The sequence below is a fragment of the Pituophis catenifer genome, unplaced genomic scaffold (genome assembly GCF_029215685.1).
Source record: "Pituophis catenifer annectens isolate HBS135680 unplaced genomic scaffold, rPitCat1.0.hap2 SCAF_1, whole genome shotgun sequence".
Lineage (NCBI taxonomy): Eukaryota > Metazoa > Chordata > Lepidosauria > Squamata > Colubridae > Pituophis > Pituophis catenifer.
The window spans coordinates 61,592,819-61,615,642 of NW_027256881.1; the positions used below are offsets into that span (position 1 = coordinate 61,592,819).

Here is a 22,824-nt window from a genome sequence, read left to right on the forward strand (position 1 = left end):
CCCATTGTACCATTCTTAACAACCGTGTCACTCATTTCACAACTGCTTCTCTTCACCATGGTGACAAGATAGCGCAAATACGTAAATTGTGAGGACAGTCGTAAGTTCGAGGACTGGTCAAAAGTGCGAGGACCAGTCAAAAATAACTTTTTCAGCCCTCTGAGTAGTCCATATGCATAAAAGGATACAGCAATAGAGAGGGATGAAGGAAGGGAAGGGAAATTAGAGTAGGAGTGAAGGTAAGAGAAGGAGGAAGAGAGGAGGAGAAAGAGAAAGAAAGAGGAAGTAGGGAGAAGAAGAGGGGGGGAAGAGAAAGTAAGTAAGAAAAGACAGAGGTGGTAGGTTTGAGGAGAAAGATTGCTGTACAATAAAAAAGATGAAAGAGAAGAAAGCCAACCCCAAACAAATATTAAGATATTAAGATAAAGAATGAATTGTTAAACTTTAAAGAATAAAAGAGAACAAATAGCAATAAATAGCAATAATTAGAAACACACATACACACATACAACATATTTTTTTTGAACAGAGTATTTGGCCGGTTCACAAATTTAAACAGTTGTAGGAGGTTAGCACCCACCCCTTTCCTAGAAGAATGAAATATTTTGGAAAATATTAAAAAGGCAGAATATTATATTTCCCTACCTGGATGAGAAATGGAGAAGCATATTTTACAGACAAAGCAGCTCCCACCTTCCTGCCCCCCACCCTTTGTTAATGGGCCAGAGGCAGAAAGTCAATCCTTTGTCAAAGGACATTTGTAACACAATAGCAACAGAAACTAACACAATGGGCCCCATCAAGCCATGTGATCCTGTCCACCATTAAACCATCTTTCCAAGCAGTCTCCATGTTTCCAGTGTCTTTTTCCTCACTTGGAGCAGAACCCAGAAGGATATTTCTTCCAACACAGTATTTAGTCATTTCAATTAAATTTACAATTTCTATATTTCCTTTTTACCATATTTATTCCTCATCTATTTTTTTAAAAAAACAATATTACCCTTCATCCTCATCTCTAATCTTAATCAAATTCAATTTTTCCCTTCTATTCTATATTATACCCCTTTGCATTGTCATCTCTTTTTATATCCATCCTCACATTGATTAATTATGTAATACAGTTGTTTAATACAAATTCAACATTTTAATATAAATCAATTAGTTATATAACTATCTTTTTTGTATATTAATCAATATGAACATGAATATTCCAATTATTTCCATGCAATCCAATTTCTTACAAATCAATTAATTATATTTACCAATAAAAATAAACCAAATAATTTCCCCCATATATTCCTCCAAACCACAACTTAACCAATTAATAGTATCTCGATTATTACAATTCTCTAGTTAAATAGAGCTTTTTTTCTTTTGTGTTTTAAAATCTTGGAACTTTCCTCTTTTGCCCTAAATTTCCCATTGTTTGCAGTTTTGCACCTACCTTTTTTGGTGAGGAAAAAGAAAAAGAAATCCAGGAATTTACCTCTTTGCAGTTAGCTCTTTGAAGCCCCGCAGCAAGAATTTAAAGTTTTTTTCCCCTCTAGCTATCAGCTGGGACTCTGGAGGCAGCAATAGATTGGGAGTGGGCGGGGTAAGCGAACAGCGACCGAGCGATCCAACAGAGGCAGAGGGTAAGGGTGAGTGAAGGCATGGGGGGGGGGCGAGAGAGGGCTTTGGCGACCCCTGGGAAATGGCCGTTCGACCCCCAAAGGGGTCGCGACCCCCAGGTTGAGAACCGCTGAGCTAGAGGGAAAAAAATCTGCTCCAGGAATTTACCTCTTTGCAGTTAGCTCTTTGAAGCCCCGCAGCAAGAATTTAAAGTTTTTTTCCCCTCTAGCCATCAGCTGGGACTCCGGAGGCAGCAATAGATTGGGAGTGGGCGGGGTAAGCGAACGGCGACCGGGCGATCCAACAGAGGCAGAGGGTAAGGGTGAGTGAAGGCATGGGGGGGGGCGAGAGAGGGCTTTGGCGACCCCTGGGAAATGGCCGTTCGACCCCCAAAGGGGTCGCGACCCCCAGGTTGAGAACCGCTGGCCTACAGGATAATGAATGTTTCAAGCAGATGCATGATTGCAGCTAGCCTCTTTGAAAGTTACAGCACTGAGCAAGATGAGACATAAGAACGTTACTGAATCTCTAGGTAAGAATACTAATTTTATCTCCACTAAATAGCGGAGTCTTCCCAGGTCCAGAGCAGATTGACAGACTTCTAGGGAGCCCTCGCCCTTTGCTCCCCCAGATTTCTCCTAGGGCGCTTGGGGGGCTCTACCTCCGCCTGTCGGCTCTTCTCTCTCCCCTTTGCCCGGGGAGAGGATTTCCAAGTCCCAGACAGCTGTTTTTCGGCTGTTCTAGGGCTTTTACAGTACCGAGGATTGGGCGCCCACGGAGGAGCGTCAGCGAAGTCAGCGGAGCCAACCAGAAGTCTATTGTGGGAAGATTCTGTGCGACTTAGAAGTTAGCCTACAGGATAATGAATGTTTCAAGCAGATGCATGATTGCAGCTAGCCTCTTTGAAAGTTACAGCACTGAGCAAGATGAGACATGAGAATGTTACTGAATCTCTAGGTAAGAATGCTAATTTTATCGACTCTGACTTTCATCAAATGTTCTGTATATCATAAAGCATTTGCTATTTATAAAATCCAGTGTTTATTTCCAGTTTGCTAAAAGGTGTAAAAACCAACAAAATCGCTCCAACAATCATGAAATTAAACATAATACATGTTTACATCATTCTAGGAAACAGTGAAAGACCGACTTTTATTCTTCTTTCAGACTTCTTTAGCTTGGTGCTTTCCAGGTGTAGTTGGCTCTTAGCCATGCTAGGGACGATGGGAATTGTGAACTGCACTTGGCAGATATTAAGATTGAAGAAAGCTAGGCTAAATTACACCACCTGAATTCCACAATCTTTGTGTGCCAAAGTATATAATCTGATTTCATCCAGTTCTGTGAATTAAGTAGGAAGCACACATTGTGGATTATCACAAACTGAATATAAAAATTTAGATAGCTTCATATTTGTGTTGAGAAATAATACTTTTTAAAGAAAACCCTTGACCTAATGACTCTAATATGTGAATGCAGCCACTGGGGAATCTGAGCTCTTAGTTCCAGATAGAAAATTAGTTTTCAGTTGTTGATGGGGGATGCCTCAGAATGTGGAAGGTTGACAAAATTTGGATCCAGGAATTTTGGTAACTGACACGTCTATAAGCCCATATGATTTTGGTAGTGATAGTTTTAGTAGTGATAGATTCAGAGCCAGGATTCTGATGCTGGCAACAGAATTGCGGATGTTCTGCAGTTATAATGTTCCTTTCTTCTCCATCAGTGCAAGATTGATCAAATTACTTGTGTGAGAAAATAAATAGTGTACTCTTGTCATTAAGCAACTGTCACCAATGATAAAATCTGATGAATGTAACATTGGTTTGAAGTTCAGCCATATCCAGGCGATTTATAAAATATCACACTTTTCTTGAACTATCTTCTGACAGCAGATTTTTTGCAGCAGATCAACAAGCCTGTAATAAATCAAAGGAAACAATTCTCAGTGTTTTGTTTAGCGGAGATTGATATACATATTTCAGGAGGGCAGACACAAAATCAATAGGATCACCAGGCTGAATTCTATCAGTTCAACAAGCAGGAATTCTGTGCTTTAATCTGCCTATATTGTATATTAATATTTATTTGCTGCTGTGGATAAGAATATGGCTTATCTATTCACCTTGGCATGCTGATTTTCTGTCAGCGGTAAGCTTTTAACACATGCAGCCATTTAGTCTGAAATGGTAAACTGCATTAGGTAGCTTCTATTGTACCATTTATTTCTGTACAATTTATAAGGCTGCTTAACTCCATAATGGTTCTGGGCAGCATATGACACTGAAAACAGCGTGAAAACAATATAATAGAAATAAAAATATTTGGACAAAGTAATGAAACATACCCATACATTTTCAGTGGCCTCATTTTAATGTTAAAGCAGGTGGGGTAAGAATGTTGAGCCCTGTGGCATCCCACATTTCGGGAGCTTAGGCACAAACTTTCCCCTCCCACCAACACCATAGCAATCAACCAGAGACAAAAAAACTACCACAATATGGTACCTACTGTCAGTTCCCACAGGCGGTATTAAGTATTAATTATACCCTCTTGGCTCCATTAGTGATCATCAACAATTATCACCATTGCTATCTCACTAATCTGCCCCAGTATAAAAAGTGGTTGAGAAGCATTTAGATAATCTGATCCCTCCAGAATCATGTGAAGCCCCAGCCTGACTGCCTACAGCAGGGGTGTCAAACTCAAGGGGTGCTTAGATCTGGCCAGTGGGGCCACCCTGGAAACAGCGAAGGACCGACCTGCGGTGCTTCTCCCAGTGAAAACGGAGCTCAGGAGGGCCACGTGCAGCCCTCCCCAGCTACATTTTCACTGGCAAAGGGCTGCAGGAGGCTGTTGCAGCTGAAAACGGAGCTCAGGAGGGCCATGCAGCAAAGGGCTCCAGGATGTCGAGTTGGCCATGTCCCCTGGTCACGCCCACCCCAGCCACGCCCACTCAGTCCTCCAAGGTCAAACACAACCCTGATGAAATCGATCAATGTAATTGAGTTTGACATCCCTGGCCTACAGTATTCAACAATCTTTTCTACAAAGAGATGGTTGGAAAGTGGATGAAAATTGTTCTGGACTGTTGAGTCCAGCAGTGACTTTGTGAGAAAGGGGCACACACCACCCCTTTTTAAAAGACAGGCTCAAGCATCACCTCCTCACGTAGACTGACATTACCACATTAGATAATCTTCAAACTGATCATTTTTATGTCAAGTATTGAGTTCTAAAGATAAAATTTCTGCACAGCATATGTAACATAGTGGCCAATCTCAAATACATTGTCATAATAGGGAGGATATATACAGTAAACATGTAATTCGATAAACACATTACTTCAGCTAATGGGAAAAAGTTCCTGAAGATATGCAATAGTCTTTGTTGGTGACTATTTCACTTATTTAGTTATTACATTTTTATGCTGTACTGATGCATATGCCATGCCTACCAACAAGGCATAATTTGTCACCAACAAGGCATAATTTGCCCTGTAGTTTACAGTTGCAAAAACAGCATGTTAAAATTGATAGTATATTGAGAAAGAAAGAACAGGGCTTTAAACCCCTAAGAATTTCATAGTACAAACCTTGACTTCCTGTCTTTCTAGGAGAGTTTCTGTTCCATTTTGATCCATCACACGCACTGTTGTGTCCCTGTTGACTGGAATGTTAGACTTTTCATTCTCCCATTTTGCAAAACCTTTATTCTTTCCAGATTTACCATGGAACCTGGATTTCATTTTGGGGAAAGTGTGTGATCCTGAATCACCCCAACCTGGTTCATTCCACAGTGGTTCTGTCTGAGTTGCTTGACTAGTGGTTACCCGCCGGAGATGTACTGAAATCTTCTGAGAGCAGCCGGTTACAAGCGTGATTGCTCTGCTATCAAGATCCTGATTTTGTGGGCTTACAGTGGGGAATTTAAATACTTCATCTTGTACTGCAATATAACAAAGTGCAAATCAATTAAGTCAATGTAAAGTACAAATATGGAACAAATGCTGGCTAGATAGTTTCAGCAAATTAGTTTCAGCTAGAAAAATGAAAACACCTCTAATTTGAAGTCTTCTTTCAGCACTGGAAAGTACCATCTATACCACGCGTGTAATTCACACAATTTTTCTTTATGGAATACATATACATTTCACATCCCACAATTTTGATAGAATTAAACACTATTTTAGTTCTGTCCATCATACTAGTAAATCATAAAAGTTTTAATTACTTCCGCTATCTGGTTTATTCTAGAAGTGTGAGATCACAACTCTCAATATGACAAAACCTACAATAAATGCTCCTAGAGTATAAAGCAGACTTGGGGAAGGCTGACCTACAATAACCAATAATTAAATGTGTGACATTTGATACATAAATCAAGAAACCTCCAAGTTGTCATCTTAAAAATCAAACACTTAAACTCCTAGTAAGCAAACAATCCTACCAATTTCTCGAAGACCAGCTAATCTTAGTTAATAATTTTACAAACAATATCTTTCTTTCAAAACCGTAAATAGGTCAATGCAGTCAATAGCATTAAATGTCTTATGTTCAACCATGATTTGCACTATCAATCTAGATAGTGAGCAGAATGCACATCGGCATCTATCTTATAGCGAAACACCTCCCTCCCCCGTTTTTTCAAACCCATTAAATGTTTTGCTATTTTTTGTTCTTTTCCTTAAATTGGAAGATCACATTTATTTCCTAACTAAAGCAAAGTTGCACAAGTAGATTTGTATTTCATACTTTTTCTAACTTATTTTTCACATTGATAAAATCACATAATCTAAATCCAAGTCTATAAAAGACTTAATATGAAATTATCTTCAACATATCCTTTTAGTTTTCTTTAAGTATTTATAAGCTATCTTTCTGGGCATCCATGCAGATAAAGTTTCCTGAAAGAGGAAAGAGTGGGAACTGAACTTCCTTGGTTTTTTTTTTTTCTTCCTTGAAAACATTTTACTTCTCATCCAAGAAGCTTCTTCAGTTCTGAATGAGAAGTGAAACATTTTCTTTTTTCTTTTTTTTATTTCTTTCTTTTTCTTTTTATTTCTTTGACCTTTCCAAAAGAGATCTCTTCACACATCATATAATCATCATAATAATCATAAGTTTATTTGTCAAGCATATATAAGATAATAGGTAAAAGTATAAACGTAATTTGAATACATGAAAAGAGTAAAAAGGAATATTAGGACAGGGATGGTAGGCACGATGGTGCACTTATGGACGCCCCTTACAGACCTCTTGGGGTGAGGTCAACAGTAGACAGTTTAAGGTTAAAGTTTTCAGGGTTTGGGGAAGAAACTACAGAGTCAGGTAGTTCATTCCAGGCATTGACCACTCTGTTACTGAAGTCATATTTTCTGCTATCGAGTTTGGAACGGTTTATCTTGAGTTTGTATCTATTATTTGCTTGTGTATTGTTGTGGTTGAAGCTGAAGTAGTCATTGACAGGAAGGACATTGTGACAGATAATTTTATGTACTATGCTTAGGTCAGACTGAAGTCGGCGTAGTTCTAAGTTGTCTAAGCCCAAAATTTGGAGTCTGGTGGCATAAGGTATTTTATTGCGGTTAGAGGAATGGAGGACTCTTCTCATAAAATATCTCTGGAGTCTCTCGATTGTATTTATGTCCAATATGCAGTGCAGGTTCCAGACCAGTATTCAAGAATTGGTCTAGCAAATGTTTTGTATGCTCTAGTTAGTAGTACAACATTACCAGAGAAGAAGCTATGCAAGATTAGGTTAACAACTCTTAATGCTTTTTTGGCAATGTTGTTACAGTGGGCTCGGGCACTTAAATCTTTAGAAATGAGTATTCCAAGGTCCTTGACAGAGTGAGGGTCATCTACAAGGTCATCTCCATCTAATTTGTATTTTATGTTTTGGGGTTTTTTGCCAATGTGTAAGACAGCATTTGTTGGTTGAGATTTGAAGTTGCCACTTGTTAGACCAATCTGACACATAGTCAAGGTCTTTTTGAAGGGTAGTTGCATTGTCGGTGGTGTTGAATAATTTAACATCATCAGCGAAGAGAACACAGTTGCTTTTAATATGATCACAAAGGTCATTTATGTAAAGTATGAAGAGTGGTGGACCTAAGACACTGCCTTGGGGAACACCGCTATTAATATGTACAGGTTTTGATAGAGCTATATAACTACGTTGGAAATTATTTAGGTGAACATAAGAAACAAAAATAGTCAATTATTGTTATGGCATAATTGACCCTAAACAAAAATCGAACTCTTTGTTTCAGATACTGGGCCTCATTTCAAGCAGCAAGCAGCAACTACACATATCCTCTTGCAAGCAGCAACTACACAGATCCTCTTATATTGACAGCAAGAGTTCCATATGTAATGGGACAGTGATGATGAAACTTATATGCAATCTCTAAGAGACTTTTGAGTTGGTGCCAAGTATAGATGAGTGCTCTGGTATAGTGATGTATCCCTAGCCAGGAGTGGGAGAATTGGAATCGTCAACTATGCAGATTGAGCGCTATGAATCTCATTGGGAGGGTACCCCATTAAAATAATTTCAGGCTTTTTTAAGCAACTGTGCAAGCTAAATAATAGGGTCATCTCAAATCATAACAAAAACTCTTTATTTCATAAGGATGATAATTAGTGCATTCAAGACACCCATTTCAAATACTGTTAGGACATGAAAAGCATGGGTTAAACAATCAGCCACGAGACATGGTGTCATCTCTTACCTGCAGGCAGTGATGGACTATTGGGCAAAGAACCGTGACCACTGTTCAGTGAAGTCCCCCTGGCAAATTTCCTACAAGCTAGAACTAGCAGATCTCTGCACTGTTTATGGCAGTTGGCACCACAATCTGGAGTAAATCACCAGCAAAGGAATAAAAAAAATAGTTTTGGTAAACTGCTATTTCCAAAATGAGGTAGGCCAGCATAAAATTTGCATTTGTAAAACATTTTCAGAAGTAAATATCCTGGATAACTGATACTATGTGCATGGCAACAGAACATGCAGTGTGACGTTGAAAGGGGTATTGGGCATATTCCTATGCCTATGAAATAATGGCAGACATATTTGCTCTTTCCAACTTTTTGGCATTTATAATGCAGCTTGAATAGATTGCCAAAATGATACAAATATTGCTATGGAGAAAGTATGTTTGGAATCTCATGGGGAGGTACTTGGGCAGCATGTAATATGGACCAAAGAAGAAACTGGAAACTGGAAAAAAAGGATTAAAAACTCATATATCTACTACCTCTTCAGTCCTAAAGTATTTTTTCTACAAAAAAACAAAACAAACCTCCCCCCCCAAGAGTTCTACACATAGATTTATTCCTTACTTTAAAATCTCTCTTTCTGACATTCCCACCTGTCTGAGAATATTAATTACTTTCAAATGACCACTTTCTCAACTGGATAAGATCAGTTCATTTTCAGTATAAAAATATAAGGAAAATAGGCAGCATTGCTAGGCAGTTAAAAGTAAAGCATATTTGAATCCCAGTTAATTTAATGGGAGGTTAATGCCATTAAATGTTAGTAAGAGGAACCTGTAAAAATAGCAGACCAACATAGGTAGTCTATCCTCTCAGTATTTTGACTGCCTCAACTATTAGACCATGTGACACCCTGTATGCTATTTCCCCTCTAAAATGCATTTTCCCAATCCTGACTACCAGCTATTTCTGTCAGTCATGGCTCCTTTCTACTGCCAGATGTAATCTATTCAAGCATTATTAGTCTCAGCTGCAGGCTGCTGTTAAGGGAAGCAGCATACTATTTATATAGGTAGGGAAAATTAAGTCAGGAAGTATTCTGCATGGACTCTAAAGCTGAGCAGAAAGGATTATGCTTTAATTTCTTAATAAGATTTATGGGTGAATGCATGGAAAATTGCATGGAAAATTGCCAGGAGCCTGGAAAATTGCCAAGAGGCAGTCAGGCTCCATTTTTCTGCCTCTCCCAAAGAACTAGTGATCAGAAGAGGACTACTAGTTAAAAGTTATATGGTTGCAGCATAAAAATTGGACAAGGCTGTAATTCGGGAGCGTAGCAGAGGAGTAAGCATGCATAGGAATGGCATTTATTCAGATTAACCTGAATGCCAAAATGTATTGAATGGCATTTTGCCAGCAATCAAAAGGCTGAATATTAAAAAAAGAAAAGAAAAAGAAAAGCACTCTAGCAAATGGCCATGCATGATTTACAGTACCTTTGCATTTGTAGCCTTGCTTGATTATACCCCAGAGCTGTAATTAAAGACAAAAGAAAATAAAAAAGAAAGCCGGAAGGAACACAACCTCCTTATGAACGAAGTAACAATGGCTACAAAAGCACAAACAGGAAATTACTCCACTCAACACCCTTCCTGTTAGAAAGAACTATCCATTCAACTGTGAGACTTTGCCCACGCATTCCATTGCCTGCAAATGAACCAGCACAGAATTGATCCAACAGATCACACAAATGTTTTCCCTGTGAATCAGCAGAAGGCTCTTCATCAGAGTCTGTTTCTGCATTTCTGCCAAACCTATTTTCAGAGATTTTGAGGCACCATAGAGTTTGGTTTTGCTACACTGCAATAATATTGAAAATAGACACATATACACCCAACAAGGCTGTACTGATTTATCTGGAAAGAGGCACACTCAAATTGATGAGACTTCCTTCTCCTTTCCTCTTATTACAGTTTAGAGCAGGGCTGTCAAACTCCCAGCCCATGGGCCGGATGCGTTACGTACTGGCCACACCCCTGCCCTGTTTAGTGAAGGCGGGGGAAGTCCCACTACATCATGTGATGCTGCTGTGATGAAGTGAGTTTGACACCCCTGGTCTAGAAGTACTACAAGATCCCCATGATCCCTTCCAGCTCTATTCTGATTCTGATTCTGATTCAGTCAGAAAAATGGAAAACAGCAATAGTGGAAACACAGATGAATGAGTGAAGTTAAAACCAATTTAACCACCCATAAAACTACATGGAGACACAGTCAGACAACAAAAACCTGGTCCACTCTTTCATATTATGTTGGTGCAGTGTGTGTGTTGAACATAATTTTTGAAATAGGTCAGGCTCAAGTATGACGGTACTATTATTTATCCCTTAACTCATCTTAATCTCCCCATTCCAACACTGTATACTTACAAATCCAGCACAATGTTCACAGAAGGTTGGCTTAAGATAGGTCATCTCTTGGAAGTTATGTATAAAACCTGGTCCCATTTTACACTGTAGCTGTGATTTAGCCCTTAGAAAATATGCCATCATTTCTCCTTTGCTGATAAGACCATCTCTGTAAAAAAAAGAAGGGAAGGGGAAATCAATTGTCACCATGCTACGGAAAACAACAGAATTCTGGCTCTCTTCCCAAGGGGTTAATTTCTCCAATTTCTGAAAGGTGGTACTTCAACAGATATGATTTCAAAACCTTCTGATACTGTTTTGGCCAAGAAAAAAAATGTTCCAAGTAGAAATTTGCACAGGAACATTCCTGCTGGCAGAGCTTTGGATCACACCTTTCACATATTTTCCCCCCAAACAAGTTGATATGAGTAATGCTGACCATGAATTACTTGTCCATAAATTTTCCTTGGGAGGTAGCAGATTCAGGATTCAGACTGTGATTCATTCATCCATTTGTATTAAATGGTCTAAGAAAAGGTACTGTAATGCAAAATAGGACTACAGGTAGTCCTTGACTTATATCCATTCATTTAGCAATGGTTCAAAATTATAATTGCACTGAAAAAAAGTGACATGATCAATCCTCGCGCTTATGACCTTTGAAGAATCCCTACGGCCATGTGGTTAGAATTTGGGTGCTTGGCATCCAGCATGTATTTACCATGGGGTCATGTGGTCCCCATTTGCAACCATCCAAGCCAGCTTCTGATAAGCCAAGTTGATGAGGGAAGCTGGATTTGCTTAATGACAGTGCAATTAATTTAATAACTGCAGTGATTTGCTTAACAACTGTGGCAAAAAAGGTGATAATGTTAGGCACAAGTCACGTAACAATTGCTTTACTTAGCAATAGAAATTCTGGTCTCAGTTGTGATCATAAGTTGAGGACTGCCTGTATAAGTCATCTGCCCCTTGGAGTATTGAGATGATGACTGAGAAAGAGAAAGACTGGTACCAATCTTGATCATTATAGAAATGCTGGAGATAATTTTAAAAAAATGAACGCTGCAGGATTCAATCTGGGTTGGTCACCAGGATTAGAGGTTTAGTCTTCCAAGCTTTTGGATTTGTGTGGGAGCCCATCCTCAGGGAACATCTCTCTACTAGAATGTGTATCCTGCAACATTAACCTGGGACATGTACATTTGCCTTCCTTCATGAAATGAACGCAGTTTTTAAAAAATATATTCAGAAATTAAGATTGTAAATCTGTACACATGTAACTCAGAATATGCCTGATTGAGAAAATTAGGATTTACATTTGATAAATGTGCCTGTAAGTCAATGATGGGTTTCTATCGGTTTGCCCCGGTTCAGGCAAACTGGTAGAGGCAGCAGCAGAAGGCTCCGCCCAACTGCCCGGACATCATCATGGATGCTCTGCACATGTGCAGGAGCACCATGCACAAGCACAGCGAGCACACATGCACTCCCAGTTCTGAACCAGTAGCGAAGGTAAGTGGAACCCACTACTGATGTAAGTGGCAGGGCCTAGTTGGCTTGGCTGAGTTCCAAGAAAGCTAAGCTAGGCATAGCAGGTTAGTAGTTGGAAAGGAGATTACCAGGAAATACCAAAGGTGAAAGTTACAATGGGACAGAAAAAGAGCATCTTGGAGGAAGAAAGTATAAACTCCATCAAGCTTTAGAAAGCCAGAAGCTGAGCCAGCAGGGGATAGGGAGAGGGAAGACTCAAAAATGTCATTCCCTTTAAACCCAAATGGGGTTGCATTGAAAATAATACCAAGAGGAGGATACTTACTGATCTTTGTCTAATACACAGAATGAGTCCAGAAAAGGAAAATTTGCTGCTATACTTTCAAAGTCTTCTTGTGAAATATAGCCATCATGGTCATGGTCATAATTCTTAAAAACAGACTGAAGATGCAAGGAAATAAGAAAAAGAAAAGAAAATGTCAAATGATTATAGACAACAGAGGGGTGCATCCTAAAATAAAAGCTTGGTTATAGGTATTAATGCAGTTAAGAGTTTATTTATTAAATTTACATGGCCTCTCATCTCATACAAGGTGACCATGGCGGCATATAATTAAAATAAAATATAAAAACCAAATAAAACAATTAAATTATTAAAGAACAAGACTGAGGGAGGATTAATTAATTATGGGGCAATATTAGGTAAACTCATTCTAATATGAGGCAAGTTCATCCAGCCTTTTTCCCAGCAGGCTCATCTGTGCAACCTGTTCCCAGTTCAACATCAAATTCCTAATATGATGCCTTTGAAACTGAAATTTGGCAGGGGTCTTCCAGGGGCAGAGCTTTCTCGGAATGGTCTGGAATCTGTGAAAGTCATTTCCCAGGAAAAACCTGTCTAGATTCAACACTGCGCTCTTTAGGCATTAAACAAAACTTAACTTTGGTTAGGCTATGCTACAATGCTACATAGATAAGCTACATGCAATTGTTTTGTCACCTAAGGTAAAACAGCCAAAGTTGGAATAGTCAGTCTTCTATTTCAGAAGCTCATTCTGAATTCCACTGTTGTTAATTAGTGGGGCAGGAGCTTGACAGATGCATAAACCAAATGCCACATATGCTTCAGCAGGCAAATTGTGTGCCTCTATAATATTTAAGAGCCAGTTTGGTGCAATAGTTAAAGGCATGAGGCTAGACAACAGGTGACTGTGAGTTTTAGTTCTCTTAGGCATGAAGTCACCTTGGGCCAGTCACTTTGTTTCAGTTAGGAAGGAAATAATAGCAAAGCACTTTTGAGATCTTGCCAAGAATACTGCAGGGACTTGTCCAGGGAATTGCCAATAGTCAACCCTGATTTGAAGGTGCATATGTGCATATGCGTGTGTGCACGTGCACACACGCATCATGTGTAATGATAGAAACTCTGGTTTTGTATGTGAGATTTCAGATTTGGAAACTCTACTGAAGGCCCTACTTATTTGTGCATATCCTAACATTTTTAAAAATTTAATTAAGTGTTCTACAAAAGTAAAATTTTATTTTAATTTTATTTTACACCACAAATATGAGGACCCAGTTTGTGGGGGCAATAAGCTGACTTTGTATAAATATACAAAAGGATGAAGGCTATTGCTGAGCACATTGTAAGCCGCCCTGAGTCTTCGGTGAAGGGCGGCATATAAATCAAATTAAAAAAAAAAATCAAATTAAAAAAAAAATACAATTATAGTCAATTAAAAACCATTGAATATGGTGGGGTGAATTAGAGAATACAGAACATTCATGAGATAGGTGAGAAGATAGGAAAATAAATTGGAATTCTCCTGTCAATACTCACATCAACTAGCTTTTGGATATGTTTATTAATAACACTTGGGTCAGGCTTTGGTATTACACCAGATGCCCACTCCAGGGGTACTCCTGGCTTAGTAGGGGTTGTTGGAGAGGTAGGCTGTGGTGAAAGAAAACAGAGAAGCATTTTTTAAAATTTTCAGTATGAATGAAGTGCAGGAGCAACTTATTTTCTGGAAGATTTCTGAAGAGTTGGTTTTTTTTAAAAAAAAAAAGGACAGAGAGAGAGACACACACACACACACAAGCCGAAGTTACAAATTAAACAACCAAATTTTGCATAATAGTTCTTTCCTATTCAATCTCTAAAATTGTGCGCCACAAGGATCATCCTGTTTAATCTTCTGTAATGCACAGTAAAGCCAATTAAGGAGTCCCAAAGATGCTCCAGAACTGAAGACGCTTCTTGGATGAGAAGTGAAACATCTTTAAAGAAAAACTAGAAAGTCTAGTTGCCTCTTGAAAAAAAGCATCTTTGGGATAACCATGACCTGGATGACTGAGAATCTCCATAAACATCCTTAAGGGGGTATCCAGCCTCTTGAAAATCTCCAGGGGTAGAGAACTCATAATATCTGCAGGTAGCTAGTTCCACCGTTGTACAGGGTCTAGTGTCAGGGAGTTTTTCTTTACAATTAAATGAAATCAAGGCATCTGCTACTTGTATCTATTATTTCTGTTTCTAGATTTTATGACCCTGAAAATTCCATATCTTCTTTCTTATGACAGCCTTTTATATCCTGAAAAAGTGACATCATGTTTATAATGCTTTTAAAAAGCCTCTTTTTTATTAAGATGTGTCATAAGAAATTACATTTCTGAGATGTAACAGCAACAATCTCTAAAACGTAAAGCAAATGTGGGAAGATTGGGAGAATCCTTGCTCTACAGAATTAATGAAATGAAATGAATTTCTGTTGTTTAGATCTCTTAGAATTAGCAATCTAGATTTAATCCAATAGATGAAGCATACTGAGCTTCTAATTTTTTTTCAAAAGTAGAATGAAAAAATAAAAGTAAAATAGTAGGATATGGCTGTATGGGGATAGCCTAGTTACTGTTGGTTTTAACAGGAACCCATAACAGCAAGTTGTTCATAATGAGTTTAAGTCCATTTGTCACTGCCTTAATTACAATAATATCATCCGGGGGGGAAACCCAGAATTTTCCATCCATAACTGGAAGGGCTCCTCCCATCATAAGAAATAGAAGAATCTTGCTGATGAAGTGGACAACCTGGTAACTTTGTTGATTGTCACCTCCCTACTATCTCCTCTTATGTCTCATTTCCAATGCTCCAGTAGAACTGGAAACTTTCTGGAACAATGACGAAAGGTAGCAGCAGGGTAGAAGGGATGTGAGAAAGGTTATCTTTCCCCACTTTGAGTTGGAGAAGGATGTTTAGCAGAACTTCATCAAAAGAATTATTTCAGCACTGGGGGAAAAACTGAATCCTCTCTGATGTATGATTTTGCTGCAATGTGTAATTGATTTGTCTTCTGCCAACCGAATGGCAAAGCCAATAGACGAGAAAGTGGGAAGGTCACTTTTAAATTACTAGAGGTGTGCTAAAGATGCTCCAGAGCACAATTCCAGAAAAATTTAACTGTAAACAGATATTAAAATCATACTTCTGCCTTAGAGAGCCTTGGTAGTACAGGGGTTTAAGGCACCCTGTTATTAAGCTTATTAAGACCAGCTGCCTGCAATTACTGCAGGGTTCGAATCTCGCCAAGGCTCAAGGTTGACTCAGCCTTCCATCCTTTCTAAGGTAGGTGAAATGAGGACCCAGTTTGTGGGGGCAATAAGCTGACTTTGTATAAATATACAAAAGGATGAAGGCTATTGCTGAGCACATTGTAAGCCGCCCTGAGTCTTCGGAGAAGGGCGGCATATAAATCAAATCAAAAAAAAAAAAAAAAAAAAAAAGAGAAGCACCTTTTTGAAACTAAATCCAAACTGCTGCATTGCAAATACAATTGGGTTAGGGTTAGGGTTAGGCCCCCAATTGGGCCTTAAAATTTTAGCAGCTGTGAGATTATCATGCAAACCTCTTGATTTAGGCTATGTACTAACAGAGTCTAGATTCTATAATGAAAAGAAAGTCATGGATGAAGTCATGGAAGAAATACAGTATATGGTCAACTTGTCTTCTTGTAAAATTACTTGAATAAGGCATGTTGATCAAACAATAAAACTCTAATTTGGAAATCCTATGCAGTACATTGGCCAGTATTTTATCTGAATATGACACTTTATTTGGCTGGGCTCCCAGGCTTTTTACAGCTAGAAAGAAGAAACAACGTCAGTAATCACTTTTTCTTATTTAGTCATTTCATGTTCACACCAATCATAAAGCTGTCTGAGGTAGAAACAGGCTGAAACAAATAAAATTTTATATGCTACCAGTGTAGGCTGCCTTTGATAGGTCACAAACTATGTAAATGTGTGGGGTCGCTTAACTGAGGTTTACTCTAAAGTAAATTATTGGGTCTTTCAGTCATGGGATCTCACAATCCAGAAATGATTGTTGAAAGGAAAGGTAAGAGCACACTTTCACATTTTTATCAAGGAAAAGCAAAGTATGATTCTTAAAATGGAGAAATCAATGAATATTAACACAAAAAAGTAGATTATGAATCACTGCTTCAATACTGTAACTTTATACCGTGTTTCCCTGAAAATAAGACACTGTCTTATATTTTTTTGAACCCTGAAATAAGCGCTTGGCCTTATTGCCATGCGCTCAAAAGCCCAATTGGGCTTATTATCAGGGGAGTTTTTATTTTGGGGGAAACAGGGTATTTACTCTTACACCAGAAAAAAAAATCATCAAACTTACTGATTTAGATGTTCTAGGTTCTAGCACCAGTGAAAGCTTATAAATATCATCTTCTGTGTGGTAGAGATCCAGTGAAAGCTGAAAGTTAAATAAAAATAAACATAGCATATATTAATTACTGAAACTAACCTAATACATTTGGGAAAAAAGACATCAATGTCACAATAAACTTTAATAGTTGTTTCAGTTATATCCATGATGGCGAACCTATGGCACACATGGCAAGTGTAGCCATATCGGTGGGCACGCGAGCTCAGCTCTGGTGCACATGCACGCGCCAGCCAGCTGATTTTCGGGTCTTCTGGGCCCACCAGAAGTAGGGAAACAGGCCTCCTGTTTCAGGCCTCTGGAGGGCCTCCGGGGTGGGTGGGGTGGAGGCTGTTTTTGCCTTTCCCAGACTCCTAGAAAGACTCTGGAGCCTGGGGAGAGAGAAAAATGGGCCTACTGGGCCCACCAGGCCATCATGTGCCAGGAGCGTGGGGAGCGTGCGGGGGGGGGTGTCGCACATGCATGCATGGGGTGCAGGGTGCATAGAATTATGGGTGTGGGCATGCGTGCGTGCGACCCCCCTCCCGCTCCTGGCACACGATGGCAAAAAGGTTAGCCATCACTGAGTTATAGGAACATCACTCTTAAAAGAAGCAGTTGGAGCAGTTCATCGCTTTCCATCCATGACCCATTTGCTGTCATTCAATGCATGAAACCCCTTCTCCCATGCAAATATAAATCTGCAAAGTAGATTTGTAAATTTGACGTACATGAATACTCCAGGAGGGAAGCATGACAAGAAACTAGGAGTTGTTTTGTGCAGAAACTGGTGTGTGTATGTGTGATTTCAACTCAATGGTTGATAGTGTCATAATCACATGATACTCCACGTCAGGCTTTTTCACTTTTGCAGGGGATGAGGGTGTTGATATCAAAACAAAAGCTGCTTTGTTGGCCAATCTCAGTAGTCATAAACAAGCTTTCCCTGTCAGCCTCCTGCAAGCGAAGTCAATGGGGAAGCTAGTAGGAAATCAGAAGTCTTAATCATGCAAGTCTTTGATTAATGACTCCTATAGTCTTCTCTTAACAACAACATCCAAGATTGCTGGAATTGCTGTTGCTAAAGACATGGTCATATGATGTCTTGCTTTACAACTACATTGCTTGGCAATGGCAACTCTGGTCCCAATTGCTGTCGCAAGCTGAGAGCTACCTGTACAGCAATTACTCCTCTTCATGCCTCCCTAATTTTTTTCTAATCTGAAGATTATCCTCGGCATTTTGATTGGGGGGGAAGGAAAGAAGACCCCCAAATGTCATCTTATTAGGTGTGGTTGTTTCTCTATCTCTGGGCAGGAAGTACAGCCTGCTAATTTATTGGACTTATGTTTTGTGACATTTACTGCATCAATATGCCTCCCTTTTTTCTTTCTTTAGATGTTTACTTTCAGGAATAACTGTATGTCATTTATTTTTTACTGTACCAAATTTCATCTCTGCTGACTTCAGGGTAAAGGATTTATTTATTAGGTAAGGAATACCTTGTCTCCTTAGAAAATTTACAAAGGATTTAGGTAACCCCATTTTCTGTTTGTAATCTTCATATGTTTTCTTCTACTTCTTTCATTTATTTCCCCAATGCCCCCTCCCCAAAAGCCTTGAAGAGGGAAATATGTTCAGTGGCAGCCATGGTGGCTACTGTTCTGTATTCTAACAGGACATTAATGAACAAATCAGGGAGGCCAGATTTGAAGGACCATAGATGTCTCGCACTGCTGTAAAAATCTATTGATTTTTCAACAGAAAATCAATGGTACATAATTATCCTAAACAACTAAAGAAAGAAATTAAGGAAATACATATTGGAAATTGTAAATGTCAGAAAGGACCTGGAGCAGCGGTGAAATCTACTTACCTTCGCTACTGGTTTGGGAATGGGAGCATGCACAGAGGATCAAAAACGGGACATAATGACGTCCTGGCAGGTAGGCGGAGCCACTGGCGCTACCGATTTGTGCGAGCCAGATAGATCCGGACAGATTTCACCTCTGACCTGGAGTCTGATAAACTAGTGGGGTATATATGGTTTCTACTCAGAAACATGTAAACAATTCCGCATAATAAAATAACACTTGGGGCCTTTAATCCTCTGACTCTGACCAAAATACCAGATACTCTTGAGATGAAGAAAGAAATCAGACAAACAGACAGAATAACTGATATAATTATATAGATGGTTTCAATGATTTTCATCCAGACTGGGTAAATTGAGATGTACTTGAGCCCTAGAGCAGGATAAGAAGCCTTCAGCCTTTCATATCTGGTGCAAAATCACAAAATGAACCTACTGAACAAGATAAGTAATGTACAGCCGTACAGCTACAACTTTCACCAACCATCATAGTGAGTAGAACTGATGTTACACATTTTACATTATTATAAAGTAATAAAGGCAGGATAAAAATTTGATAAGCAAAAAATAAACAAGATCCAGAAGGCCCCTGCTGTAAAATCTATGATTATAGCAAATTCACCTCTCACCTAATTTTAAAATTCATCTTTAAAAACAGATTTCCTGAGTTAGTTTCAATCTGAAATTTTCTAAAAGATTGTAGTTCACACACATTCATTCAACTGTAAAAAAAACCTGGGGCTTTCCAGGCATTTGCATATTTTCAGACCAGGTTAATTAAGAGTGAGACATAGTAAGACAACTCTAAAAGCAATTTGTTCCTTCTGGTCTTTCTGTCATTGATAGCAAATTGAACACCTTTAACTGAGAATTGGCAAAGTCATAAATAAAATACTGTTCATTTGGTATGAATATATACCGCTCAAACAACTAAAGGGAATACAAAACTACTGTATGTAATGAACACAGTATTTAATAAGGCTATTTCATTCATTCAGATCTCGGATGTCTTCTGCTTGTGTTCCCTTTATTTTTTTGAGCAGTGTATATACTGGTATATATTTAAAAAACATGCAAGTTTTAATTTGGTACCAGAGTTTATATTCTCAACTGCAATATTTGACAGTAGGAAAGGAACAGAGAATAAGTAAGGAAAATAAAGGATGAACCTGAAAAAAAAAAAGCAGCAACATAGAACAGGTAGTCCTTGTTTAACAACTAGTCGCTTAGCGACTAAAAGTTACAACAACCTCCCCAGAGCAACTTACAACCTGTTTTTGAAATTCTGATGGCTGCCAACCCTCCCCTGCATTGGGTGCTTGGCAACCGGTTCACATTTATGGCCATTTGCAGCATCCTGTGCTCACATGACTGTGATTTTTGGTCTTTTTTGCCAGTTTCTGGTGTTTACTTTTGTTTTCCAGCAAAAAAAAAAAATGCCCATTTGTGAAAACTGATTTATTTAACAACCACTGCAAAAATGGTGCTTAGAGTTTGTAGAGATCTGGATGGAGGAAGGACAGGCTTCAACTTAATTCTGGAAAAACTGAGTGGCTGTAGGTTTTAAGGCCCCCAGTCCTGGAGATTTTCCATCTTTAGTTTTGAAGGAGGACAAACTTCCCCATTCAGAATTAGTGTGCAACTTGGATGGTCTTCCTAGTCTCACAGATTTTATTCAAAAGTAGGGGGCAGCCGCACAGGTGGGCTTTTACACAGGTTCATCTAGTACACCTGTTGCATCTTTTCCTGGACTGGGAAGCCTGGCTCATAGTGATTCATATCTTAGTCATCTCCCATTTAAATTAGAACAATGCCCTCTACATTGAGCTGACCCTGAAGAGCTTCCTGAAGCTTCAGATGGTCCAGAATACTGGTGTGTGCCCACATACAGCATTCTGGACCATCTGAATTTTCTGACCACTCTTGATATTCTCATAGAACATGTAGCTTCATGAGTGCACTGGCTCCCAGTAGGTTTCCAGATGGTTACTATCAGGGGTGCTATTCAGCAGGTTCTGACAGGTTCTGGAAAACCGGTAGCGGAAATTTTGAGTAGTTCGGAGAACTGGCAAATATCACCTTTGGCTGGCCCCAGAGTGGGGTGGGAATGGAGATTTTGCAATATCCTTCCCCTGGAGTGGGGTGGGAATGGAGATTTTGCAGTATCCTTCCTCTGTCACGCCGACCAAGCCACACCCACAGAACTGGTAGTAAAAAAATTGAATTCCACCACTGGTTACCTTTTATTCTATTTTACATGGCAGAGGAACAGGCTGTTTCCGGGACCATCTTTCCTCCATTCTTTCTGCTGCCCCACTAGGCCTAACAGGGAGACCATGTTCCAGAACACCTCCATCCAATAATGCCCTCATGGATCTGGGAGTTGTGCCTTCTCTGTAGCTGCACCTACTGAGATCCAGCAGGTCCCAACCCTGCTAGCCTTTCATAAAAGCAGTGGTGGGATTCAGCCAGTTCTGGAGAACCTGGAACTTCGGGAAAACCGGTTGTTAACTTTCTGAGCAGTTTGGCAAACTGGTTGTTGGAAGAAATCATTAGGGCAGAGAACCGGTTAAGTTACTTGAATCCCATCACTGCATAAAACTCTGAAGACTTGTTTATACTTTTAGGTCAGGCAGTTTAGTCAGCTTTGTGGATACTATGATTTTTGTTCTGGGGGTTATTTAACTGGGGCATCATTTTATATTGTTATTATGGCTTAATCTTTGTACACCTGCCAGATTCAATGTTGTAAGATGGATGTCTATATAGATCTTTTAAATAAACAATAAAACAAATAACCAATTTATCAGATGGGTCTATGCAATCTTAAATACCATGTGCAATGCTAATAATTAACCCTACTTATTTCCTTTTATTTGCAGTAGCTTCCTTAGCAGGTTTAGTGAGAAGTAATCCTACTGCTAAACAATTGCAGCTTTAATAGATTTACTAGGATAAAGGTCTACAGTAGCACATGATCAAATTATAACAAATGAATAGCATTCAAAGAGAATTCCATAAAATCATGGAAGCAATTGTTATCACCAGAAGATTTAAAAACTTACAAATAATTGTGCTGCAGATAAAATGACTCAAATAGAAAAGGTTTTAAAATGGTACCTAAAAAACAGGGGAGGAAGCTACAAATATGAGACCCATAGCCAAGAAGATCCTTCCTCCATTGCCTTCTGAATTTCAAATGGGAATAGATTTGGAGAAGACTTGTTGATCATATCTGAATGTTTCTCAGATTCATACAGCAGTAATTCATCTAGCAATCCCAAATTCTTTGAATTTTATAGGCCTGGCCAGTAACTGAATGGAACAAAAATGAAGTGTTCTGTTTAAAAATGTCACCGCAGCGATTCCAGGCTAGCAATGGCCATTGGTGCTACCAGAAGTAAGTGAAAAATGTTTAACGATGTCAAGTATAATTAATTTTAGTCATCTTGTTCAAAAATTATTAGAGCAACAGGTTTTCTCTGACCAGAAGGCAGAGACATCTCTGGTAAAATGTCTGGATGTCACAAACTCTCCAATAATTAAACGAATCCTCCAAACTGGGACTTCTTCCTTTATGCATGGCATCCTGAACCCCAGCTACTTCTACTATTAGACCGAATGAAACCAAACAGCCCAGCTGAACATTGGACAGGTATAGACAGTGAATTGGAACCAAACATCCTACTTTCACTACCCCAGGAATTGATTTAATTGCATCTCAACTGTATAGCTCTCCAAAGCACAGCATTGCCTTGCTAGTTGCCCTTCATCAATCACTCTGGGCAGGTGAATTGTACATTGGCTGCCATGGTCACCCATTACTAAGGCACTTCTTAATGACACAGGAAAAACATTGAAGGAAGGGACTGAACAGTGTGGTAGGGAGCATTGGAGGAACAGGTTGTAGGGAGAGAGCTCCTGTTTCAAATATTATTCCTCCATCTAACTCAGATGGCTGTCTCTAACAAAAGCACATGTTAAATA

General features: G+C 39.1%; 1 protein-coding gene across 1 annotated transcript in view; it reads right to left on the reverse strand.

The window, feature by feature from the left end:
- Positions 1-2,654: 2,654 nt before the first annotated feature.
- Positions 2,655-22,824, reverse strand: part of RASGRP3 (RAS guanyl releasing protein 3) — a 38,578-nt gene continuing 18,408 nt past the window's right edge. Inside the window, exons 10-17 of the mRNA XM_070950128.1 lie at positions 16,938-17,015; positions 14,082-14,195; positions 12,567-12,682; positions 10,769-10,916; positions 9,836-9,872; positions 8,351-8,476; positions 5,210-5,562; positions 2,655-3,533 (exon numbers count right to left, since the gene is read on the reverse strand). Coding sequence (XP_070806229.1) covers positions 3,525-3,533; positions 5,210-5,562; positions 8,351-8,476; positions 9,836-9,872; positions 10,769-10,916; positions 12,567-12,682; positions 14,082-14,195; positions 16,938-17,015 — 981 coding nt within the window. The 3' untranslated portion in view covers positions 2,655-3,524. The remainder of the gene's footprint in view (positions 3,534-5,209; positions 5,563-8,350; positions 8,477-9,835; positions 9,873-10,768; positions 10,917-12,566; positions 12,683-14,081; positions 14,196-16,937; positions 17,016-22,824) is intronic.